At 42.3% G+C, this 27755-nt stretch overlaps 1 protein-coding gene across 2 annotated transcripts in view; it reads right to left on the reverse strand.

The window, feature by feature from the left end:
- The window catches only part of TAF4B (TATA-box binding protein associated factor 4b), a 113560-nt gene that overhangs the window by 52249 nt on the left and 33556 nt on the right, over window positions 1-27755 (reverse strand). For both annotated transcript variants that reach the window (XM_045008293.1, XM_045008294.1), the window contains exons 7-11: window positions 21572-22081; window positions 17740-17875; window positions 16952-17057; window positions 13022-13191; window positions 9788-9918 (exon numbers count right to left, since the gene is read on the reverse strand). In XM_045008293.1, coding sequence (XP_044864228.1) covers window positions 9788-9918; window positions 13022-13191; window positions 16952-17057; window positions 17740-17875; window positions 21572-22081 — 1053 coding nt within the window. The remainder of the gene's footprint in view (window positions 1-9787; window positions 9919-13021; window positions 13192-16951; window positions 17058-17739; window positions 17876-21571; window positions 22082-27755) is intronic.

Below are 27755 nucleotides of genomic sequence, written 5' to 3' on the forward strand. Positions count from 1 at the left end.
TCTTTTTGTCCCTTTCTCACATGGTTCCTGAAATTTTCACCCCTTCCTTCCTCAGGCTGCCCCCAGCCCCTAATGTTATCCCCTGTGCTGTGTTTATGATATAGTCTTGTTAGGCAAATATTTTGGGATTAGCTTTGTATTTTAACCATCGTTGTCGTATTACAAAATCACTTGGGGCAGGATGAAGCTATACTACCATACCACATTATTTTGAATATGGTGTCTTTCAAAAGAGTACCCCCAAACACTTTACAGCATACACAATAAGTTTATGGGGCAAGGATAAACTCAAACATGTGAGCAGTCAGTGATTTAAGTTCCATCTTTAGCATTTTAGTTTAAACATTCCACAGAAAGAATCCAGTGCCAATCAACAACTTAAAATGGAAAAAGTATAGAACTAGTGGATTCAAAGATATCTTAAAATCCACGACTCGACCCTCTAACTAATACAGAATTCTCAACCAACCATTGCTCCAGACCTAACCAATCCCTTTCTCTCCCCTTATATGCAGCTTGATCCCCTCTAAGAGTTCTTTGTATTACGGTATTGCCTCAGGAGACCAATCAGAGACCAGGCAATTGTTTAGTTTTAAAGTTCAGTTATATATGGAATATGTAAAAACGGAACATGCTAACTCAACAGATCTGCTCCCTGTGAACATTTGGCATCATAACCACTTGTTTTACAGTGATAAAACTATATATTTTACTCCTGTTCATACTGCAGAGCCAATACCGCTATGTGAGAGCAAGATTCTGTTCACACTCATGCACCAACATAATTGTTAAATTTCCAATACAAGATTAAACTGTGCCCCGAGCTACACCTGTGCAATTCCAGCAAAGACACTGAGGTTGCACAGGGGTAACCGAAGGCACAATTTGGTCTGCATAATCTATTATTGCATATCACAAGCCAGAAAGCTGGATTCATATGTCAGGTTGAGTTTGCATGGCTGGTAGTTCAAAAAAATATCCTTTTGTTTTAAAACTGAGCATGTTTGCCCTTGAAGTAATTGAAAGGCAAACACAGACTCTCCCCAAGTGACACTCCAAGAATGTTTTCAGACTAGAACTGCACTTTAAAAATCCCATGCGTGTCAGCTTAAATTCTACAGTTCACCCCCGAACTGAAACCACCAATTCCCCCCACCCTCTTTTTTTGTGTAATGCATGGAGTCCTAAAAGGGCATTGGTGCAGGTTAGTCTAATATGTTGGCTAAAGTGTACATAACTCTCCAAATATTTTACCTTAATTTTGCATGTATACTTATGTATACATAAAGTTATTTCCACATACTCTAATGAAGCGTCTCTGCAGCAGCTAGAGGATTATGAGGCATGTCTTCAGTGGGAAAATACCTGGCAGCAAGTTCAAAAGCAGGTATGTTCCCTGTACGTGACTTGCTGTTTCCTTACTCAATTATCATGCTGTTATGAATGAATGGGAACTCTGACTAAAGCAGCTGCGGTTTAGTATGCCAACTCCTACCAAGAGTTCCCCCGAAATCAGGGCAACAACAAAAAAAACCAGAGACCCCCCTGAAGAGTAGATAGTTCTAGCTCAGTCCAAAAACAAATAAAAAAAGGGACCATTAAGTGGAGGGAGCATTAAGCTGCTTATAGTAATGGCCACCTCTGTCATTTAGGTAGAGCAGGCTGCAGAATGTTCTAACTGTTATTAGTTAAAGCCCTCCTTGAAAATGGCCACCATCTCTCCTTGTTCACAATAGGACTGAAGCTACTGTTGCTCAAGAAAGATGGTGGGCTCATATGAAACAGCAGGGGCACTCAGTCCGGTTGAGATGCTGGCCACTTCAAAAGAGCACTTCTCCATAGGATTCCCTGTAGTACACCATTGCATCCTTCTGCCTCTAGAGAGGCATGGGAAAACTGATCACCAATCCTAAAAAATGCTCAAGTGTTGTACGTGAACAAAATTGCAGTGAGTTTTTCACTATATGGGAAGTTTGAAGAATGTGTTCAGTTATTGAGATTACTGGGCACAAAAAAGGCTGATAGTAGGTACTAAATTGCTTAAAGGCCCTACTTAGTTTTAACTCCTGAACAGATTAGCAAACTTGCTGAGTACATAATGATATTTTCTGAGAAGTGATGAGTCAGCACAGTAGTTTGGGGGAGGATACATACATAAAGGGTTGAACCCTTGCTTTATGCAGAAAAACTCAACTTTATGGAGTTGCTAGTGATGCCGCCACAACACAGCCTAACTTCTCATTTGCTTTGACTGGTGTTCTACAGTGATCCATCCACAATGACACCTAGATGTCTCTCCCATACACAAAGCCCATCAACATGTAGGAAAAATTTGAACTACTCATGTTTCAATGCAGACAAGCACAAGAATCTTTTGTCACTGTGTTGTCTAATTGCTTAAGACTGTTGGGACCCTTTTGAAATACCTTACAATCCTTTAGTTTTGGCTAACCCAAAATTGTGTCATCTGCAAGATTTTCCAGCCTCACTATTCACAACTTCTTCCATCTCATTCAATACACTAAAAACTCTTCTGAGAAGACATACCTTAGATACTTTACTATTAACCTCTTCCCATGTAGAAACTGACCATTTACTCCCACTCTATTCTCTAGCTAGTTTCTAAGCCGTGACAGAATTTTACCGTGTATACTGTGACTACATGAATACCTATGAGAAGCTTTTGTGGCAACTATCAAAGGCTTTTTGAAAGGCAGTCATATCTACTACTCTCCTTGAGCTATTCTGTTGATTCCCTCAAAGAGCTAATAAGGGTGGACAGGCAGGTCTACTTTTATACAGCTTAAAGTCCATACCAATTTCTATCAGGATGGAGAATTTGGATGGAGAGGGCCTGGAAGTGCCCATACCAAAATTAAACACACTCTTTGCCTAGCAACAGGCTTACTTGGGGACATGAGCTTCTCTCATACACAGTTCATTTGTTTCATTTTTGTGGTCTTCCTATTGTTACAACCCATTATAAAACTGCATCATCATATAACAACACCCAAGAAGATAGCTGCCAAGATTGGCTAGCTCACCCTCCTTTATTGATCTGCATTAGCTACTAGTTATAACAGCTGTAACAACTTCGTATCTTCATAGAGTAACTAGACTTATCTATGGATTCACATGCGTTGTAATGGCTACGCACAACAGAGCTAAAATTAAAGAAGTTATGGAAGCTTCAACATCGGTTTCCTTACTTTTGAGAACAGGAGAGCAATATAGCACATTAAGTCAGTTACTTTAATAAAAGATGCATTGAAAAAGTTGTGTCTGACTAGCTCACAGGATGCAGAATTTCATAGTGGACTCAAATGCAGATTTTACCGTACAGACTGTTTTTTTAGAAGGACTAGAACAAAAATACTATGCATGTTGCTCTCTGTAATATTTACTTCTCTGTCCAGCAAGGGGAAGAATTACTTGCTTTTGGCCAGACTCAACTTCCAAGAGGATTTTTCTCCCATTTTCACTGCTCCTATTGTACAGTATGGGTGGAAGTTATTTTAACCAAAGTGTAATTCTTGAAGAGTTGCATGGTGTATCTCATATCCTGCTTTAGATACACAAATTTGAAATCTAGCTCTTTTGCACATGCAAGTCTGAATTTGTGAATGCTCACCTGGCTGGTAGAACACATGCAAAATAGGAATGCATTCCCATGTTGCAAACGAATACCTAGCCCTAGCGGAGAAGGGAAGGAGAATTACACTGAGGCCACATAAACCTACAGTGTTCTTTACTTTCTACATTTGGGAATTTATCACACTTTAAAAAAAACGTATATTCCTAGTTACATTATGAAAAGAGGTAGCCCCCATTTAAAAAAAAACCAACACATTATAGAGGAAGTTCATACAAGAAAAACACTACCTATGCAAAAACAGGTATCTAACAAAGACTTATTTTTCAGAGCCTGCATTTTTGCTTAAGACTATCTACATGATTGTGAATTGTTAAGGCCTTTGTTTTGAGGAAATGGGACATCTGATGAAGTGTTATAATCTTTCTATCTTAGCTTCTAGCAGTTCAATTGAGAGTTCAATCCTTGAGGAGGCCATTTAGGGAACTGGGGTAAAAATCTGTCTGGGGATTGGTCCTGCTTTGAGCAGGGGGTTGGACTACATGACCTCCTGAGGTCCCTTCCAACCCTGATATTCTATGATCTATGAAGCTCTTGATTTGACAAATCTATTGGTTTCCATTCCATTAGGACAAAGGCAGTCAGAAGTCTATGTGCTACATTAAGACCATTGTTCAGAAATTACCCTTTGCGGTCTTGTCTTTACAGGATGCTAAAGGCATAGCTCCCCAATGTTCCTGCAAGCTTTCAGCAGCTGCTTCACCTCACTTGTGCTAAAAAGGCTTCTAATTTCCAAGTCTTTGGTTGGGATACAGAGATGTCAAACTTTGCTGACTTCCAGAGGCTCTTCTCATTAGGCGTTGGTACACTTTTTCAGATTGGATTTCGTTCCATGTCATCTTTCTGTTTTGGAGCAGCATGTCCAGTGGCTTCAGACACTATTACGTAGACACGGTCAGGTACTTCATTTCCCATTCTCTGATAGTGCCTCTTCCATGTTTACTAATCTATAAAATGTATTTAAAAATTAAAAACCTCCTTGTGACAGTGTGCACTCACCTCTTCTGAGCACTTGCTGTCAGATGGGAGCAATCCTGCACTCTTTCCTTTCTTTGCAGCCAGCGTCCCCTGTTGGCTATGGCCCTCAGGCAGGTCTTCAGTGGCTCAGCCCTCCAGCTAAGTCACTCAGTTAATAGTTGAATGGATGGATGAACCCCTTGTGGGGTAAAAGGTTTAACAGGGCTTGTCCCTGTGCTCTTATTCGTGTCTTTAGTCCAGTCTCTGGGCTCAGTTCTCAGCCCCTGCTGGGCTAGCGTTAGTCTGTGTCTGCTCTGGTATATAGCAGTGCCCCCAAGGCACAGGCACTGCCCTGGTACAGAGTAGTCTCCCTGGAGACTCTCTGCCTTTATCAGTTCTTACTGCCCCAGCTCTGAAGCCAGGTCACTCCTTCAAGTTCAGTCCCCTTCCGGGGTAACGAAGTCCAACAAATGGTTGGCCTTCTGCAGGGTCTTCAGCCCTGTCCATGAGCCCTTTAAATTCCTGTGCTTAAGGTTCTAAACTAAACTTGTCTCCTTTTCATGCGGAACTTGGAGCGGACCATAAACCGGTTGAGATCCTGTAGGTCCAGGATGGGCCTCAGCCCCCCTTTTGCCTTTGGGATCAGGAAGTACTGGGAGAAGAAGCCTCTGCCCTGGAAGTCTACTGGTACTCCTTCCAAAGCCCCCAAGTGGAGCAGACACGCCACCTCCTGCCCTAGAAGGTGAGCATGCTCCGGGTCCCCGGGGCTCAGCAGGGACGGGGGATGGTAAGGTGGGGGAGAGGTGAACTGCAACACACAGCCCTTGGAAAGGGTGTTGAGGACCCAGTGGTCCAACGTTATACATGACCACTCCACTCAGAAGGCAGACAATCAATTGCAGAACACAAACTTTATTAATCAGGCGGTTTCCCTGGCAACAAGCCTGGTGCCCCCCTGCAAATAGTCAAAACTGCTTCTTTCCCTGCCTCTTGCCCTTAGAGGGCCTGGGCTGCGGGGCAGAGCGGGACTGACTTTGAGACCAATGCCTCTGGTCTCTCAGCCTCTTGGATGGGGGCTGGTATCTGCTCCATGCAGGTGGAGCTGAAGTTTGAGGCCTGGGCTTGTCCTTAGCCGGTGGGATGTAGAGGCCCAAGGTTTGCAGGGTGGTACGGGAATCCTTCACCCCACGCAGACAGACATCCGTTTGGTCCGCAAACGGCGCTTTCCCGTCAAACGGCAGGTCCTGCATGAGGGACTGGGCCCCCGCTGACAGCCCAGATAGGAGGAGCCACGACACCCCGCACATGGAAATGGCGGAAGTCATCGAGTTGGCTGCCACATCGGCCGCATCCGACGCTGCCTGGAGGGCTGCTTTTGCCACTGCCGCCCCTTCCTCTACCAGAGTCTTGAAGTCCTTTTTGTCCCGCTCCTGGAGGAGACATTCAAACTTTGATAGGGATCCCCATAAGTTAAAGTCATAGCAGCTTAGTAGGGCCTGATGATTGGCCACGTTGAGCTGGAAGCTTGCTGAAGAGTAAACTTTACTGCCAAAAATATCCAGTCTCCTGGTGTCTTTAACCTTGGGGGTAGGTGCGGGCTGGCCATGTTGTTCTCGGTGGTTTACAGATTCTACCACCAGAGAGTTAGGTGCCGGGTGGGAATAAAGATACTCATGGTCCTTAGCTGGCACGAAGTACTTCCTCTCCGCCTTTTTGGAAATGGGGGCCAAGGAAGCAGGAGTTTGCCACAAGGTATTGGAAATGTTGGCTACTCCCTGGTGGAAGGGCAGGGCCACAGCCTGGTGCCAAGGATGTCAGCATGTTGAAAAGGGAGTCAGTTGGGCCCTCCATCTCCTCAGCCTCTACCTGGAGGTTGGACGCCACCCTCTTAAGGAGGTGCCCTGAAGTCCTTCTGTGGAATGAGCGGTGGTGCTGTAATAACATCATCCAGTGCTGGAGAGGGGGCCGGTACGGAGCCAAGAGTCTCGGGCGGTACCGGGGGGCGGGGTGTCGGTCCCCAGGTCGGAGTCTGGGTGTGGGGCCACCGACTTGGGACCTGTTGACTTGTCCCTCTACCGAGAAGAGGAGGCCAAAGGAGCCTGGTACACTCCAGCCACCGATCAGGTTCCTGTCTGGGTGGGCATCTGCAGCCACGGTGCCTATTGACACCACTGTCGTTGCCACAGTGCCCCTTGCCACTGACCGATTTGGGGGCCCAGTGGTGTCATCTGTTCTGGCTTAGCCGCACGACCTGGTGATGGGCGGCTGGGTGCCGATGCTGAGGTCACCGTCGAGTGCATGTCTCATAGGAGCAGCAAGATCGATGGTGCCTTCTGCGGGACTGGGACCTCAACGCCAAGGACCGGTACCCATCAAAGTGCTGCTCCTGTACTCGTCCCGGCACCAGGAGCAATGATGTTCCAGTGCCAGTGAATTGCAAGAGGAGTCCTGAGTGTGATGCCTGGCAAAGCGGGAACTCGAGTAGGAGCATCAACATCGATGGCGTCGGGACTGGCTCCGGTAGCTGCGATGCGAGGAAGAGCGCCAGCAGAGCCTATCACGGTGCCTGCACCCATTGCTGCACGGCGTGGAGGGGCCTCAAGACTCCCATTCGAGCGGTGAGCTGGTCAACCTGACTGGTGTAGAGGGCTGGCATAAGCTGCGAGAAGACCACGTCGAACGAGGTAAGGAGTGGCTCTCAGTGCAGGAGCTGCGCCGTGCCGGGGAGGTCTGATGAGTGCCCAGCGGCGGCTTGCCTCGGGACCGACACTGGCAATGCACTGGTATCGGTAAGCTCAAGGTGTCTCGCGTGGCCTGAGCAGCCTCCGGCGTTGACGGCATCCTCTCCGCAGGGGAGGCATGCGCGGACGGAACCGGGCTGCTCTGCTCAACACGAGTGGGAGACCTAGGGCCTGGGGGGGGAAAATCGAGGGCTGCCCGGCTCGGGACCAGCCTCACCCCTCTCCTTTTCTCGGTGCCACTGTGAGATGGAAGTCTTCCCTTGCTTCTTGGAAGGGGAGCGGTGCCAGCTAGTGGAGGGGACTTCGCTATGCACTGAAGATGCGGTGCCGGGCACCAAGTGCGCTCGGCGTGCCAGGGTAGGGCCCAGCACAGATTCCATCAGGAGAACGCGAAGGCTGACATTCCTCTCTTTCTTAGTCTGCGACTTGAATGACCTGCAGATCTTGCAGCGCTCATTCACGTGAGTTTCGTCCAAGCAGCGGAGGCACCAGCGTGCAGATCACTTCTGGGCATAGAACGACGACAAGAGTCGCACAACTTGAAGCCTGGGACACGGGGCATGCCCCGAGCCCACTCTAACTACTGAAAAAACTAGTAAGAGTAACTGTACCACTAAGGTCAATTAGAGAAACTGCAGCAAGGCTGGAGCAAGACGTTCCGACTACCTTCACCGGCGGCAAGAAGGAACTGAGGGTGGGGGGAGTGTGCAGCTCCCCTTATAGCGCGATATAGAGGCACCACTCTAGGGGTCGCAGCAGCGCTCCCCTGTATGGGTACTGCTAAGGGAAAAACTGACACCGGTGCATATGGCGAGCATGCACACCTACTGTGGAATACATATGAGTAATCACTCAAAGAAGAACTCCTCCTTACTCCTCTGGTACCAACCAAGAATGACTAGCTCAAACCTTGCAGTTCCTTTCAGCTGAGCTTGCTGTGCTATGATTGGCTGGGGTCTCAAAGCAAGGGGTCTCAAAGGCGTGGTACACCTGGGCACACTCCTGATAGTTTCACTAGTTATTAACTTTCTTCCCACATGCAGCTTCATTTGTAAACAATTCGGCAACTACATAAGTGGCAGGATCCTAGCAGTGCAAGGGTGTTTTCAGTGGTTTTAATCTGAAATGTGTCTAAAAATAGTACTAGAGGATCCACGTTTGTGGTCTTTCAATTACTTCCTTATGAAGTACCATATATACTAATTCATAAGCCGAATTTTTTTTTAGTAAAAAAGGGAAGCACCAGAGAAGGGGGTCAGCTTATGAATGGAGACGGAGAGGAGGGACAGCCCCTCCCCCCAACAGAGGGACCAAGGAGAGGCAGCACAGCCAGCAGGGACAGAAGAGAAGAGGCAAGGCCAGTCTCTCCCCACTTCTGGCCACGCTGCTCTCCCTCCAGCCTCCGAAACAGCTGCAGCTCCGGGGCTGGCAGGCTGCAGCCGCGCCGCCCAGCCCGCCGCGCCGCCCAGCCCAGCCCGCCGCAACATGCTGCGGCCAGGTCAGAGACATCCTCCCCTGGCCCTCCCCAGATAAGGTGGGAAGGGATGGGATGGGGAGAGTGTGGGTGTCCCAGACTAGGGGAGAGGTCATGTGGGGGGTGGTCACAGGGGTTACTCACCTGACTCCCAGCTTTTCCCCCTCAAAAAATTTCCCCACCAGTTGCTGTCCCAGACCTTCAGGGTAAGCAGCTGGCATGCCGGGACACTCTCTACTTAGGTTTCCCTCCATGCCTCTGGATGCTCGAGGTAAACAAATCATCTCGACTCCCCCAGTGGCTTATCCTGATGGCCGGGGAGCCAAAGTTTGCTGACCCCTGAATTATAAGGTTGGCTTATGAACGGGTTATAAAAATTTTGCATTTTTACTTATACATCTTGGGGAGGTCGGCTTATAAACAAACCAGCTTATGATCGAGTATACACAGTAAGTTCAATTTGCAAGTTACTGTCAGCCCCTCAAACAAGCTGAGATCAGAAAGCCAAGCTCTGTTCTTTCAAGCTCATGCATCACTACCAGTAATGAAAGTTCTACAGGCAATTCAACCCTGCTTTACGGCTGTGCAAGTGTTAGCGTCACTGAAGTCAATACAGACTAACTAGCCATGTGAAAAGCATTTCGTTTTTAGAAATGGTACAATGGTAAAGTGCCATGAGAAAGGTCCTTGAATTAAAATTACCATTTCCATGAAATGTTTGAATTAGGGTTTTTTCCTTTGTTTATCCGTATTTTAACTTTTGGTGCACATAGCAAAGATGTCAAAAGGGAAACATCAGGATTAATTGTAAGCCACCATTAACAGTAGCAAGCCTGAAAAATAGTCTTGGGCCAGATTAAAAACTTACATATAGCATGTGTGTGTTTATATGGAGAGAAAGCTTGCCTTTAAGGCTGCAGAAGAGAAACTTTAATGCAAAACTTGCTTAATAATTTCTTTTACCTTATAGGTTGTCATTCGATGCTGAGCAATTATAGTCAGTTTTTCTAGGAGCCCTCGTAATCTCTCCTGTGTAGCATGGGAGATCAAGTTCACAACATCAGAGTTAGGTTCCATAATGTCATGCCTTTTACCTGTGGAAGCAGAGAAAATCCATTACGTGTTTTAGGAGTAGTTGATAATTGAAATAATTAGCACAGCAGGTATTCTGTTCCCCCTGGAAGTCATACCCATTACGAATAAAGGTTTGGAGATTATGATTTTCCTGGTAAAGTCACAACTTCAAAGATCTTAGACATTACATTAATAAAACTTAGCCTGGAGCTTCAGAAAATATAGACATTGTTTCACTTAGCCTCTAGAATCATTCTCCTTGCAAGGTCATTTATAGGACAAAGTTAATAAGAACACAAATCAAGCCTTATGTTCAGGGGGGAGAAATAGTAGCTGTAGAAATTAGTGCCATATTCTGTTAATTTCAGTAATTAAAAAAAATAGAGAATTACATTTTGCCCTGTTAGACACTGCTTGTTAACAACTCATGACATTTATTTCAATGATGTTTTTTGCAATGTACTCCAGGCGTAAGAGCCTCTTCTCATCTACCTCTGACCAAACAGTATATACCAAATTAATCTAGGATTCCCTAGGTGGTAACTTGGGAAATATATATCTAGTCCAATTGGGGTCATAATGCCATCACCTCTGACCTGTTCTCTTGGGTTGCCACTCCTCTCCCTGTTCCCTGATGAGCCCTACCGCCTCTCTCCATATTTCAACAGCTGATATCAAAAAGGAAGACAGCTTTGAGCAAAGCTGCTTGGGCCATACACCCAATGCTAAGTGTTACTTCTGCAACTTTCACAGTCGCGGATAGCCAAAGAGAAGTATTCCTGTGGTTGACACAATCAACATGTCTGCACATCTACACATAGGTACTTGGACAACCCTGACTTCTTTTTAAATAGACAGCACAGTTTAGCTACTGATAACCAACGCTGATATCAGTAAAAACTATGAAGAGTCCTTGTGGTACCTTAGAGACTAACGTTTATTTGGGCATAAGCTTCCATGGGCTAGAGCCCACTTCATCAGATGCATGAAGTGAAAAATACAGGAGCAGGTATAAATACATGAAAGGATGGGGGTTGCTTTACCAAGTGTGAGGTCAGTAACAAATTAAATCAATTAACAGCAGGATACCACAGGAGGAAAAATAACTTCTGAAGTGGTAAGAGTGGTCCATTAGAGACAGTTGACAAGAAGGTGAGTAACAGTAGGGAGAAATTAGTAATGGGGAAATTAAGTTTAGGTTTTGTAATGACCCAACCACTCCCAGTCTTTGTTCAGGCCTAATCTGATGGTATCCAGTTTGCAAATTAATTCCTGTTCTGCAGTTTCATGTTGGAATCTGTTTAAGTTTTTTTGTTGAAGAATTGCCACTTTTAGGTCTGTTATTGAGTGATCAGAGAGACTGAAGTGTTCTCCTACTGGTTTCTGAATGTTATGATTCCGGATGTCAGATTTGTGTCCAACCTAACCTGAAGGACGATCCCTCACTCTCACAGACCTTGGGACACAGGCCAGTCTTCGCCTACAGACAGCCCCCCGACCTGAAACAAATACTCACCAGCAACTGCACACCACACAACAAAAACATCAACCCAGGAACCAAGCCCTGCTACAAACCCCGGTGCCAACTCTATCCACATATCTATTCAAGGGACACCATCATAGGACCTAACCACATCAGCCACACCATCCAGGGCTCGTTCACCTGCACATCTACTAATGTGATATATACCATCATGTGACAGCAATGCCCCTCTGCCATATACATTGGCCAAACCGGACAGTCTCTACGCAAAAGAATAAATGGACAAAAATCTGACATCAGGAATCATAACATTCAAAAACCAATAGAAGAACACTTCAATCTCTCCGGTCAGTCAATAACAGACCTAAAAGTGGCAATTCTTCAACAAAATTTCAGGATTAGGATCTCATTCTGCTAGGTGCTGTACAAATGTGTGTTCTCTGCAGCAAACAATCTAACACTTAGGCTATATCTAGATTACCGCGGTAAGTCAACCTACACTATGCAACTCCGGCTATGTGAATAACGTAGCTAGAGTCAACGTACCTTCGGTTGAGTTACTGCGGGTCTACACTGTGGGGGGTCAACAGGAGGAACTCTCCCGTTGACTTACCTTACTCTTCCCGTCAGGGATAGAGTACGGGGGTCAACTGGAGAGCGATCTGCTGTCGATTTGGCGGGTCTTCACTAAACCCACTAAATCAACCGCAGATGGATCGATCTCAGAGAGTTGATCCCGGCTGTACTGTAGACATAGCCTGAGGTTGGGGGAGAGACACAATCAAGTTTTTAAATATATGCACTCTTGGTATATGCTCCCAATATTATTCATAAATACATAAATAAAAATACATAACATAGTCTTGCCCCAACTGCCTTCAGCCCAGCTCTTTAAAATGTGAGCTGAGTTCCTGCAGGCGTTGAAGCAAAAATGGTCTGAAGAAGAGGTGTCAAGGGAAAACACTAGTTTTTATCATCAATGCATGCCAACAAGATTGCTACTCCTGAAACAGCTTTCAAGATTATCAAGGGCCCTGAAGACACTGAAATAGGAGTATGTTGGAATGTCACCTTCCTACTAAACAGATCTGTGTCCTGTGTATAAGCTAGTATGGGTTTACTTCTGATCATATGAGCATAATCTGTAACACTTGTGTAAGAAGTACATATTTAATAGTGAGATTTCAAAGCTTGAGAGCTGTCACTGGGTTGGGGGAAGGAAGGCAATTATTCATACTTTCCTACGTTACGGATCTGCATCAGTAGAAAGCTGACTAACCAACATCCCGTTCCAATATGTCTGTGGGTAACAGATACTGTGCAGTACCTATTACAGTTCACAATCATAATTAAAAAGGTTCACAGCTTCTGTTCATGCCTTTGCTGCTGTTGGAGCATTTTCTCTTTGGGTTATCCTACAAAGCTTATTTTTAAGACCCACCCAAAAATGTTTAGGACAGATTTCCTGATTGGAAGTTCAAATAAATAAGTATAGCTGTCTTGTTTTCCAGACTAAATAGAGTTTTAACAACTTAGCATGAGATTACAATACATTCCTATTTCATTTTTTTTAAAAGAGTGAAAATTGTTCAATGCAATCATTGAGTCCAGAATGCCAATTACGGATGCTTTGGTCTCACCTATGTCTAAGATCTTCTTTTGCAAAGCCTCTCGGGAGAGAAACGGTTCATCTGCACAAGATCGGATCAGTGTACCAACCACTTCAGAATTTGTTGCCAAGATGCATGCATTCTCTTCACTTAGGTTGACCCCAGCCATAGAAGTCACATCATTGATGTCATCTTCGTCTCTACCAGCAAGAAAGCCAATTGTTATTTTGTTTTCCATCACATCCTGAAAGAGCCTTTTGTATTGGTGACCAATTTTATACACAAGTGTAAACTACCTGTATATAATCATCCCCATGCATCAGTGGGCAAACAGTCTACTACAGAACACCTTTGGAATGGAGGTTGTTCGTAACGCTTAACAAAACGTTACTGATTGTTCTTTCAAAAGTTTACAACTGAACTTTGATTTAATACAGCTTTGAAACTTTACTATGCAGAAGAAAAATGCTGCTTTTAAAACTATCTGAATTTAAATAAAACAAGCACAGAAACACTCTTTACCTTTTCCAATTTTGTTTTAAACTTCCCCTTTTTTTAGTTTACATTTAACATGGTACTGTACTGTATTTGCTTGGTCTCTGCTGCTGCCTGATTGCATACTTTGGATTCCAAATGAGGTCTGTGGCTGACTGGTCAGTTCATAACTCTGGTGTTCGTAACTCTGAGGTTCTACTGTATCTTCAGTATTCAGTGCAGCTTCTGTCCCTTTTCATTTATCTACTTTTCCAGCTAGGCTGTTTCTACATAATTTGTTTAGGGAAAAGGAGGCTAACTGATACTCAAACCTGTTTAATTTATTCTTAAGTAGCTGACAGACTTGTACTCCAATTCAATGTATTAAGAAAAGGGCTAAAGCCCAGGATTATCAGAACAGTTAGTGACTAGTGATGATTTAAAACTAAAGTCACCACTGATGTTTCCTCCCTCTACTCACCAGTAGCTGTTGAGCAATTTCAAGAGTGTATTCATAATGTATTAGCAGAATAGAATTCTTAATCTTTCAGGAAATGTGCAAATTAAGCCTTCAATGCCTGGTAATTGAGTGCTAATTGATCTTCACAAGTACACTCCAATTCCCCTCTTCCTAATGACCACAGAATCTTTGGCTGCTGTGATCCCACTGTGGTATAATTACAGCTACTACCATGGGCCAGCCTGTAAAGGGGGTTATGTAGTCAGTGTACATATTAATACAGGATACACACTAAGCCACCAGAGGACTTAACAGAAGTTCATGCTGAAATTTGGTGCTTAGATCCTTCAAGGATGGGTTTTAAAGAAAAACTTGCATCTCTGGTAGCATTTCATAATACTTAGTCCAAATGACTCTCTCTCACCTAACTTGTAGTTTAGTACTCAAGTAAGGGACTGACAGAACATGTGGCTAAATTATAACATGCTTTTCCTCATGTAGCGTAGCTCTACTAATGTAGCCATTTCTCTAAATAGCCCTGCCAATTACTAGTTTCTATGATACATTCAATTAATTTATTTCAAGTAGGGCACTATGTAATGAACTCCAGTTGAAAGTTAAAGGCACTCTCACAATATAGCTAACAGAAGTTAGATTCTGGCTATCACCCTGAAGTATTTTCAAGTTATTCCATATAATGGTCATACTGGAAAACTTGCATGACAACTCTATATATTAAAAAAAGCAATATTTTTCCACAGTAATTTCTCTTAACGCTCTTAAACTAGGTATTGTGTTGAATCCCTGAGAAATAGCCCTTTTACCAGTCAGAAGTACATGGCTAAAGATGTTATCAGTCTACCAGTACATTGGCAAAAAAAATTGCACATACACGCTGCTCTCTGCTTATCTCTACTTGAAGTTGAGATTCTCACAACATTTGTTAAATGGGAATGAAAGTCATGCAATGTAGATGTACTTCACTGTGTGAACTTGAATATATTAGACAAAAAGTGAGTCTCTGGCACCCTCTGGTGTTTGACTATGCCTGTTTTCCTCTTATTCAATCTTTTATTTACTCCATTTTACTGAAGGGAGACAAGGCGGCTAGAAAGAAACACTTAAATCTATCCTATATTATATTGACCCTGGGCTACTAATCAAAATAAGCATATGGCCTTTAAATCCTACCAAGGTGAGACTGCTTCTTTCTCTCTACCAAGCTTATCAACCTGGAGAGTGAGCAAGAATTCTACCAGCACTCAGAGGTCAGAGTGAGACCACCAACAGATGCAAACAGCTGTCAGCAATGCATTCTGTGAAGGCCCCTCAACAGTGGTTTCTTGCTCCTACCCTTTGTCTGATAGGGCCCAAATTTGTTAGCCTTTCAGACAAGTGTCAAGGCCCATCTTTTCACATAAGTATTTGGGGAGGTCTGTCTATTTCTGCAGTGGTCTACGGTTAATATAGTTATAAATATATGTAGAGCCATTATATATATATATATTTTTCACTTCTGTAAGAGCTTTTTAGTGCAGGGATGATAAAAGTAACAGGAAAAAGAAAAGGGAAGTGCCAACATTAGAATTGGAGATGATTTCAATTGTTAAAGAAATATTTCTCAGGTGTTTTCTTGAAAAGTGTGCGCAGTAGTTCCAGGGCACTCAATTGTTCCATAGCATCTATTGTAAAAACAGGGGTCATTGGCATATACTGTATGCTCATGATTTTCTGAAATCCTATTATCTAAACCCCCACATTATCTGAATCCCAGCATGCGGAACAAGGAAGGTGTTCGGATAATAGAGCAGAGATCCTCGGCCATGGGGGAGGCCACCCTGACATTGAATGGCTCTCATGGCAGTGTGAGGAGCCCCCTGAAGACTTGCTGTCATGGGAGGGAGGGAAGGAGGGAGCAGGGCTGTTCCTGCACTGCCACCAAGCTGGTGACATCTGATCCCTGCAGGCACAAGATGCAGGCAAGGCTGCGGGACCCCAGCAGGGCAGAGGAGAGTCCTAGCCATGGGTCTCTGCTCTGCAGCCAGGACCCACAGGCTCCCCCCAGCACTTTGCACCTGCAAAAATCGAGAGGGCAGGAATGGCAGCAAAGGAAGCCCTCTGCAGCCCCTAGGTTCAAGTCTGATTTAAGTCGGAAGTGGAACTGTTTTTGTAGTCTCCATCTCCACTTCTGTTCCAACACTGATTTTCAAGAGGAAAACTGATTTTGTATAACGCGACCTGATATAACGCGAATTTGGATATAGCACAGTAAAGCAGCACTCCAGGGGGTGGGGCTGCACACTCTGGTGGATCAAAGCAAGTTTGACATAACGCGGTTTCACCTATTACACGGTAAGATTTTTTGGCTCCCAAGAATCGAGGTAGAGGTGTAGTTCTGAAATTTAATGAGTTACTGGGACTAAAATCTTTAAGAATTCTAGTGACCTAAAGGGCCAGGTATTTTGCTAGCCACTACAGTCAGAACTTTAGCAGGAGACTTTTACCTCTACCTAAAAGGAGCAAATATCTAAGAGGAGGTAATAAGAGATTCCTTAAAAGCTCCCAGATGTATTGGGAGGTTACCAGTACAGCCCAAATTACAGTTCAATGGTATCTGGCTGTTTGGACTGAGCAGAGGTCATTTTTAGTTTAACCCCAACTATCTAATAAAAGATAACAGTGCGAGCTACTTAATGCTCATCTCATAGGGCAAAGCATTGACATGCCTCCTCACTATAAAAGCATCATCATTAAAACACAAAGTTATCAGGCCAACACTGTGATAAATAGAATGCTGACAAAAACCCAGACCCAACAGTACAATTCCCATATAATTAATCCAAGTTTCTCAAATTTTCAGGTCAATGTTTTTAGGTTCTTCCCCCACCCCATCATTAAGAGATCCATCAGAAATCTCTAAATTATTTATTGAGGCATCATTCTCTGTATCTATACTGCTGTCTGTTCCTTTTGTTGAAGTCTTGTTTCCTACAGCCACACAAACTTCCGACTTTGTTTATTTTTACCTGAAGGTTGTTGTTCCATTCTCTTTTATTTTATTTTTCTGAACAGGAGATGCTTGAAGCGACAGAATTTTGTTTCCTGGCAGTGTAATTTGTTTCAGAAAGGAACCTAAAAAAAACAGCAACATGCCACAATGAAAAACAAAATCCAAGAAAGATGACTGCTTATTCAGTACATATTCTAAACAAAAGTCTTTGTTGCAGGCTGAAGAACCAATTATATCCATTTGGAAACCAGACACTCAAAAGTACTACATTCTACATATTCTGCAAGGATAACAAATTAATATTTTCTTCCCCCTCTTAATGAAATAGTGTTTCACCATCTTATTGCTAACCTACATAGGGTCACATATCCCAGTGCGGGAATGAGCTAGCTGAGACAAAACTGAACCCAAAATTTACTAAATTATACGTTAATTTAACTTGTACCAGTAGAAGTCTCACTTAATATCATGAAGCACCAAAAAGAGAGTTTATAGAAGCAGCATCAATTTGCTGGAATGAGCATACTTAGAGTACTCAAAATAGTAAAACTACTTATCTTTTAAGTGAAATGTTTTCTCAACAGGCAAGGTGATGGACAGAGTACTCCCAAGGCTCTGAGTATACAGTTCCAAGCAACTTCGAAAGACACCCATATAATTTTACCATAATTGACTGGTTTGAATACATTATTTCCTTTGTCCCTTCAGTGTCATTCTAATATCTAATGTTATGACGAAGCATTTTCCCACCTCCCTGTTTAACACAAAACAAAAACCCGCAAAAATATAGAAGTTCAACCCTACCTGCAGGAAACTGGTTAGTCTGAATTAGTGTGTTCAATGGCATCCTTTTTTCGCCAGGTTTCTGGAGAGTCAGCGTTGCTGTTTGTGGAAGCGTGGCCACTTGTTTAACAATGCCTCCTGATGGCTGCTGGACTACCTGGAAACAGTATATCCAATATCAAACATGGAAAGAGCTAAATATAGAGAGACATGAATCCTATCAACATGCTCATTCAACCAAAACTGCTCGGGGACATGCATGCATGTCTAGATTTCACTTTAAGAAATACATTATGCTCATGAAACTACAAATATACTTTTTCTCTTGACAAGAAAAGTAAACCTACCAGTTGTTCAAATTTGTAGTTAGCAACACTGACTTGTTTGGAGTGTTAAAACTGTTTGGACAACAGACATCTCACCCCTAGTCATGTTGCCTATTTCCAATGGCTGTATCAGAACAGTTTCCTAATACCATATAATTCATTGCACTAAAGGCCTTAACTCTTTGATTAATGAAACTGGCATTAAGGGCTATCAATAGATTGAACTTGTTATATGGATTCAAACTATCACACACGATTCAAAAGAAAGCCAGCATTTTTTAATTCACAGACAATGCGTTTCATAACTAGTTCTTAAATTGTCTTTATATATAGATAGCTGAAGACTATATGCATCTACAAAAGCGTTAGTACAGATATCTAAAAACTATGGGTTTTTTCCTGCATAAACTAGTTTTTAATACATATTTTTTGTACATTTGAGGACCCCTCAAGTCCATACTTCCGCTGTGACTGACAAGTACTATCCGGCAACACTTTCATTGCATGCACTCTTGGGAGTGCTGCAACAACGGAAAAGGAGAGTTGTGCTGTACCAAATGGTCTGACCCAGTATGGCAATTCTTATGTTCAAATAGATTGTTTTGGTTCTCTTTTCAGGGGCATTTTTGTTAGACAGGTATTTAAATAAAACCCGGTTAGCGTGATTTCGATGCTACATTAACAACAGCACCTATGTGAGACTTTACTTTTCAAAGCCACATTCAAACGTTTTCCAGACGCATCACTTTGTTTCCTCTCACTCAGAGCAGATAATGAAGTTTGACATAAGCAAGCAAAAGTTTTATTAGTTACTCTGTGAATGTAGCTTTCCTTGCCAATGGAACCTGGCTTGTAACTTCTAATCTAGATCTTTGCAGATGATATGGAATAGAAGTGATTTAAAAAAAAAAAAAAAAAGACAACAACCAAGTACAAATTGTAAGATTTTTTTCACCAAGACACAGACGGTACGTCCACACTGCAGCTGGGAGCGAGTGTCCCAGCAGAGGCAGACTGACTCATGCTAGCAGAGCCAGAGCTGGTGCACTAAAAATCGCAAGGTGGACATTGGAGCTCAGATGGAAGAGTGGGTTCTCAAGCCCTACCAACCTGGCATATAAGGAGTGGTGGATAACAGGACAAAAGAGGAGATAAAGCCTTTCCTTCAGAAAAAGCCTGTTAATCAGAAGGGTAGTGTTGCATCTAAAAGAACGGATGTAAAGAGCGGGATATGGCAGAAGAACCAGAAGAGAATGGATCAATTGACCAGATGCAGAGGTCCTAGAACAGGGCAGGGGCCAGGAGGCCATGGCTCTTCCACTTTTTACTGGCCATAAGGGCGAGCAATGCGTGGAGGGGGCAGAGAGGAGCAAGCAGGAGGCGGGCCCTCAGGGGAAGAGGAGGCACGAAGGTGGAGGCAGAGCCACGGTTCAGGCACCTAGGTCCCCCTCCCCCCACTTTTAAGGCACTTCCTCTGCTCCCGACCAGAAGTATAAAGGATGTGCTGGCAGTAGAATGACAGCTCTATACACTGTCTCCTGCTCTCAGGGCTGGAAGTGCTGGGATGTATGAGGTGGAGAGGAAGAATGGGTAACAACCCTGCTAGCCAATTAAGTAGTGTTACTGAGAAACTTCAGAAAGGAGACCCTGCTGGAAGGAGTGCAAAAATACACTAGCTGTGTAAGAAGCTGAATCTCCATGTTTTTCAGGACCTTGCACATGCTAAAGGGACTATTTTCCTTTGTGCCTTGGTCAGCAGAATGGCAGCCAGCAGCAGTGCAGAGGTTGATAAAGCGGGCTATAAAACCAGGATATAAACAGAGCCCTGTGAAATTGTTTATTTTTCATAACTTATTTTTGGGGAATTTCATTTTATCCATGCAGGGGAGGCCTGGTCCTGCTCCCCGGCTAAACAGCTTAGCCCCATAGCAGAAGCTATTCAAATGGTCAAGTTAAAAAGCAACAGGCTGACTTCACCCGTTCACCTCTCTCAGGAAGGGCCAGACCTTTGAAATAGCCAGAGTCTAGAGGTCTGAGCACTAGGCACAACCAGGAACTCGAAGTTTGCGCTGGATGTAACTTGACTCCCTGATGAGTGGGAAAATAGTTTAACCTTGGGGTTGAGGGCCCTCTGCGCCCCCCACCTACCCCAAATAATTAAAACAGGGATAATGTCTCCTCATATGGATGTTACAATAATGAAATGAATGAATTAAGAGAGAATGAATAATAACTATACACTGGTTAAGGCACTCACCTGGGAAGTAGGACACCCAAGTTCAACTCCTTGATACAATAAATATTTAGCACATAAGTAGTGGAACAATTTCAACAGGAGAGATAGAGACAGTCCCCGCCCCTTCCAAATACATTGTAGCCCCGTGGTCAGGACTTTCACCAAGAAGGGAGGGAGACAAGTTCAAATCCCAGCGCCACACCAAGCAGAGGGAGGAACTGAACCTGGGTCTCTCATATCTCAGGTGAGTGCCCTAAACAATTAGCCAAATTGACCTCAAAATGCCCCTGTATTTAGGGTACCTGTGATGCATTTTTCTTAGGCTTCTCCTTAGTTAAGATTCTTGAGAAAAAGTTAATATTGGGAGCGTCTCCTTAAATGATATCACTCTGGATAGTTTATGTACCTTGCTCTAAAAATAACCAAAAAACCCAACACACGCACTGTTGAAGACCCAGGGCTGGACAAGAAACTCAGAGATAAAGAGAATTTTTCTCTTTAAATATTATTCTTTGGTCATTTTAATAATTAGTTGAGTTTCTTTTATAATATTAAAAAAACGAAGAGACAGGAGCTTACTAAAATAGTTTAGCCACTTAGCTCTGAAAGCACCATGTACTTCTACATGAGTTTAGTTTGCTGATTTCAGTTCGGTCTGCAGTGAACAGGAATCCACACTGCAATCCACAGTATCAATACTTCTAGGAAAAACCCGGGACAGAATCTTTAACATGGAGACAGGACTCCCTCACCTTTAGACTGTCTCTCTGCCTAAGGATTGAAATTTTCGGTAGAACACCTATTAGGGCATTCAGCTATACCGACACTTGGCTTTTTTCTTTTTCCTGCTAAAGAAAAAAATCTCCCTCTTTTTGCTATGGAATAACCGTGACGGCATTAGAAGTCAGGAGCTGAGACCCGCCTCAAATCCTGTTGGGGCAATTAGCATACCTTGCAAGATCAGATCCCAAAACAAACACTCAGCTCAGAATAAAATTCATGTTCACTACAACTACTTGACAACACCCAGATTTGTGAACTAGAACATTAATTAGTAGTAAGGTGTCTTCATCACTACACTTGCTCTCCCTTACATGTTAAAACAGCTGCAAACCATAATACTCAGAGACAATATATTTAATTTATCAAGCATAACAGAACAATGTCTCAAGGAAACCTGGAATAGCCCATTAACTCTTGGCAGAATACACTTATCTAAACATTTATACTACTTTAGATCAAAAAGCACAATCTTAGATCTGAAGACAAAGGCAGAGAAGTTTAATCTTACCAGCTGTTTCACTTTAACTGCCTGTTGAGCATGGACTGACTGTGCCACAATAGAGTTGGGCTGCGTAATTTTAATACTGATCGGTGTCCCAATGACTGATTTCATAGGCTGAAGAGGGGTTGTCGTCGTGGTCGCCACTGCAGATGCAAAGATTGGTTTAACAGCCTGGAGAGAGGTTGTTGCCACTGCAGACTTGGGGACCGGATTTGCAAGTTGAAGAGGGGCTGTCACTGGTTTCACAGTCTGGAGGGAGGCTGCTGCTGCTGCCACCGTTGAGGAGGGGACTGGTTTTACAGTTTGAGAGGCTGTGATCACTGCAGAAGAAGGGACCGGTTTTATGGGCTGAAGAGAGGTTGTCGCCAGAGCTGAGGTGGTCATGACTGTGGAGGAAGTTGGTGCTGCAGAGATACAGGTAGAAACAGCTGCTTGGGTTGTAGCCTGCTGCTGAATACACTGCTGGATAAAACTTTGGGCATTGGGCATTAGCTGCCGTAAGGCAAGCATACTTTTCTAGAAAAAGAGAAAGACAGCAGCAATCATAATACTGTGAATACCTTTTTCAAGTTTAAGAACTACATTACTTTTCAACTGATTTTTCAAAGTTAATCTCGTTTCATGAGCAAGACAATAAATTTGTTATTCATAATTACATACAACTGCTGTCAAAATAATAAAACAAAACCATGCATAATGCAATAGTTACTAGCATATAATGTGCAATAGTCAGAAGTTATCCACTGCTTCCCCCCATGGAATAAAGCCCATCTGATATTCAATTAATTAAAGTTTCCTTTTAATTAGTTACCTTTCATTTAGTAACTAGGCTGCAGTCCATGTTTCACAATGAGAATAATATAATTACACTGCTTTTGATCTTTGTTTCAAAAAATAGCAGCTTATTCATGGCATTGTGTTTATTCCATTAAATATCTTATACAGAAGCAAAATTCTGACAGTTTAAGATTCACGTGGAGAGTCACCCATATTCAGTTTTACACTTCCTGTAGTGAAATATGCCCATTCAGTCCAATTCCAGTATTGTTCACATATGAAATGTCATTTATGGCACATTCTAATCATTTATAAAATTTTGGGATCCAATAAAGTGTTAACTTCATACTGGAAGGGAATAGCCCTACTATTCTTTATTCCCCAAAATTAGCAGACAAAAGACTTACCTTACTTATTACTAGAGTTACACATTGAATTTTAAGTCTGAATAATGCATTATCTGCTTTGTTGGCTGGTGTATTTGGTTCAGATTTCCTAAATTAAATTCTGATAAATCATCTTAGTAAATGTCTCAAACTTTTAATGAGAACTTCAAAGAAAGCAGCCAGTGGAAGTTTCTCTTTCTAAGGGATCACCTAATTATGCACATTTTAATATATGCTTCCACTATCTCACATAAGTGAGCTTCATCATTTAGTTAAAAAAGTATTCAAGTTTTTGCTCTATTCTACTTGCAAATCATTTTTCCTTTAAAAAAACCCAAAAGATGTAAAGCATTCACTTAAGTGGCATGTGCAACTAGCATACAAGGGGGCATTACTATTATTTGTTAGAATGATTACCATATAATAAGATTTAATATTTCAATATGATTTCTGTCTTCAACTAGTATATTTAGTCTCTTATGTTTATTTGCTTTGCCTCCCATCATAAGGCATAGCCTTGCTCATTGTGAAAGTCTAAAGCCTGGTCTACACTTAAGTCTTACTGCCATTACTTAGGATACTTAGGGGTTTTATTTTTTGCCAACATTGTTACACTGGCAAAAGCACTAGTGTCGATGCAATTGCATCTGTATAAAGGCGCCTTATACATTATAGCTTTTTTCAGATGAGGGAGCTGGGGGGAGGGAGGAGGCTACAGAGGTATAAGCACTATTGTACAACTGCACCCATACTAGGGGAGGTTATTGCTTTAATTATGCTAGTATATTGTAAGCATAGTGGAGAGTAATTTGCAAATTAAGTATAAATAATCCCTAACTGTTAATAAGAGGATTATGCTAACAAATTGAGATGTCTGGCTACTTTTCACCTTTTGGTGGTTACAATCATAGACTCTCAGAACTGGAAGGGATCTCAAGAGGTCATCTAATCCAGTCCCCTGCACTCAAGGCAGGATTAAGTATTATCTAGACCATCCCTGACAGGTTTGTCCAACCTGCTCTTAAAAAAGGGCTTTGGAGCTCCGGCTCCGCTCCTGGCAAAAACCTGCAGCTCCACTGCTCTGGAGCTGCTTCGCGCTCCAGCTCCAGGCTCTGCTCCAAAGCCCTGCTTAAAAATCCCCAATGATGGAGATTCCACAACCCTAGGCAATTTATTCCAGTGCTTACCCACTCTAACAGTTAAGAAGTTTTTCCTAATGTCCAACCTAAACCGCCTTTGCTGCAATTTAAGCCCATTGCTTCTTGTCCTATCCTCAGAGGTTACGAAGAACAATTTTTCTCCCTCTTCCTTGTAATAACCTTTTATGTACTTGAAAACTTATGTCTTCTCTTCTACAGACTAAACAAACCCAATTTTTTCAATCTTGCCTCATAGGTCATATTTTCTAGACCTTTAATCATTTTTGTTGCTCTTCTCTGCTTGAGGTTTCAGAGGCTAAAAAATAGAAAGGAGCATAAACTCTGGCAAATTAATTGTAAAAATATAATTAGGAAGACCAAAAAGAATTTGAAGTACAGCTAACCAAGGACTCAAAAAGTAATAGCAAAATTGTTTTAAGTACCTCAGAAGCAGGAAGCCTGCTAAAGAACCAGTTGGGCCACTGGACAATTAGGATGCTAAAGGAGCACTCAAGAATGATAAGGCCATTGTAGAGAAACTAAATTAATTCTTTGCATCAGTCTTCACCGTTGAGAATGCGAGGGAGATTCCCAAACCTGAGCCCTTTTTTTTTTTTTTTTTTAAAGGTGACAAATTTGAGGAACTGTCCCAGGTGTCCCAGACTGAGGTGTCATTAGAGGTGGTTTTGGAACAAATTGATAAAATAAAACAGTAATAAGTCACCAGGACCAGATAGTATTCAGCCAAGAGTTGTGAAGGAACTCAATGTGAAATTGCAGGACTACTAGCTGTAATCTGTAACCTATCATTTAAATCAGCTTCTGTACCAAATGACTGGAATATAACTAATATGACGCCAATTTTTAAAAAGGGCTCCAGAGGTGACCTAAGCAATTACAGGCTGGTAAGCCTGACTTCAGTACCAGGCAAACTGCTTGAAACTATAGAAAAGTCAGCCACATAGATGAACATAATTTCTTGGGGAACAGTCAACATGGTTTTTGTAAAGGAAAATCATGCCTCACTAATCTACTAGAATTCTTTGAGAGGGTCAACAAGCATGTGAACAAGGGGGGATCCAGTGGATGTAGAGTATTTAGATTTTCAGAAAGCCTTTGACAAGGTCCCTCACCAAAGGCTCTTAAGCAAAGTAAGCAGTCATGGGATGAGCGGGAAGATTCTCTCATGGATCGGCAACAGGTTAAAAGATAGGAAACAAAAGGAAGGAATAAATGGCCAGTGTTCACAGTGGAGAGAAGTAACTAGTGGTGTCCCCCAGAGGTCTGTACTGGGCCCAGCCCTATTCAATATATTCATAAATGATCTGGAAAAACGGGTAAAGAGTGAGGTGGCAAAATTTGCAGATGATACAAAATTGCAACAGTTAAGTCCCAGGCAGACTGCAAGAGCTACAAAAGGATCTCTCAAAACTGGGTGACTGGGCAACAAAATGGTTGTAAATTTTGATGTTGATAAATGCAAAGTAATGCACATTGGAAAACATAATCCTAACTACACATATAAAATGATGGGGTCTAAATTAGCTGTTACCACTCAAGAAAGAACTTGGAGTCATTGTGGATAGTTCTCTGAAAACATCCAATGTGCAGCAGCAGCAGTCAAAAAAGCAAACAGAATGTTGGGAATCATTAAGGGGTAGATAAGACAGAAAATATCTTATTGCCTCTATATAAATCCATGGTATGCCCACATCTTGAATACTGCGTGCAGATATGGTCGTTCCATCTCAAAAAAAAATTATATATATTATACATATATAGGAAAAGGTTCAGAAAACAACATTTATTAGGGGTATGGAATGGTTGCTGTATGAGGAGAGATTAATAAGACTGGGACTTTTCAGCTTGGAAGATAGACAACTAAGGGGGGATATGATAGAGGTCTATAAAATCATGACTGATGTGGAGAAAGTAAACAAGGAAGTGTTATTTACTCTCTCATTACACAAGAAGTAGGGGCCACTAAATGAAATTAATAGGCAGCAGGTTTAAAACAAACAAAAGGAAGTATTTTTTCCACACAACACAATCACCCTGTGGAACAGGGTTTAAAAAATGAACTAGATAAATTCATAGAAGATACGTCCATCAATGGCTATTAGCCAGGATGGGCAGGGATGGGTGACAGGAGATGGATCACTTGACTACCTGTTCTGTTCATTCCCTCTGGGGCACCTGGCATTGCTACTGTTGGAAGACAAGATACTGGGCTAGATGGCCCTTTGGTCTGCCCCAGTTTGGCCATTCTTATGGTCTTATGATCCAAAAGACCTAAACAGTTTTCTTCATTGATTAAACTCTGCCATAATTCTTAAAACAAAGTGAATCTAATATTAATAGCTACAGGAAGACACTCCCATCTTTCAGTCCATATAGTTTTAAAAAGCTCCGTAAAACTTGTACAAGTCAAAGTTACATTATACTGAGATTAGAGACACTACAGCTGTGGACTTCTTGAAGACCTGAGCTGAAAAAGTGTAGCTAGCCTACATGCCAGATGCACTGTGGGTGGATAGGGTAAAGTTAAGGTTTTTTGGATAATTAGTTACATCTTTAAAAATGAGTTAAGAATTTTCTGACTTTCCAATGTATGGAACACATAACATTTAAAAAAAAATCCCATGTTTTCCTATGCTTGAGCCCACATCTGTAGGCTAAAGTTTATGCAGCAACGCCCATCCACCATGACTGATTTGAGAATGAACCATTGTCCTAGCCAGTGTTGCTATCCGTACTGAACAGTAAAACAGGTTAGCAATGAAGACACTTTTGTACGTTACTCATTTAAGAGTGATGGCATACTTTACACTTTTTTTGTGATCTCTTTCTAAACTAATTTAAAAAAGGTAACAGCTGAAATAAATGAGATAAGACAAACTGGAAATAGCTTGTATCCATACAAAAGTCTACTGCATTTGAACATGAATGTTAAGAACTGCTTTAGATTATGCCAATTCACATTCTGCTGAGTACTTCTCACCAAATCAAGTTTTATTCAGCATTGTGTTAGCTAGTTGTGATGAAGTTCTCAGGGTTTCATCTACATGATTAAGCCTGGTCTGTACTGGCTGCAAAGTCATGGTTGGCAAGTCAGCCAACTCACTTCTTGACAGCATTCAAACAAAGAAAAGTTTCGTAGCATAGATCAGCCTATATGCAATTAACAATGAAGTGCATGTTTCAGTTATTATGCTATGTTCATTTCATAAGATGTGAAGTGAGAATTTATATACAGTAGAACCTCAGTTACTAACTGACCAGTCAACCACACACCTCATAGGACCAGAAGTATTCAATTAGGCAGCAGCAGAGACTAAAAAAGCAAATACTGTGTTAAACGTAAACTATTAAAAAATAAAGGGAAAGGAGCATTTTTCTTCTGCATAGTAAAGTTTCAAAGCTGTATTAAGTCAATGTTCAGTTGTAAACTTTTGAAAGAACCACGTTTTGTTCAGCGTTACGAGCAACCTCCATTCCTGAGGTGTTCATAACTCTGAAGTTCTACTTTAAGAGGAAACTGTTCTAAAAAGAGTAATACAGTAAAATATGCTATTACTTCATCTCTAATGGAACAAGCTACAACCCCACACTGTAAATCCACTGCAGAAAGCCTTTATTCTGCCTAAATGCCTTTGCAAAAGTTATTTTAAAAAAATCAAGAAAAAATGGGAATGACAGATTATATTACTGAGAACTCACAAATGCCAAGTTTTGCATTAAGCACTGTAGAGTACAGTGGCACTGACAGACTCCAGGCTGAAACAGACAAGCTTACTGACAAGGAGTTCGAGGGTTGCCATTGAAAAATATGTATTAGCTCAATATTTGACAAATTACCAGCAGCCAAAGTACTACAATATGCAGGAC

Source organism: Mauremys mutica, chromosome 2 (genome assembly GCF_020497125.1).
Source record: "Mauremys mutica isolate MM-2020 ecotype Southern chromosome 2, ASM2049712v1, whole genome shotgun sequence".
NCBI classification, from domain to species: Eukaryota; Metazoa; Chordata; order Testudines; family Geoemydidae; genus Mauremys; species Mauremys mutica.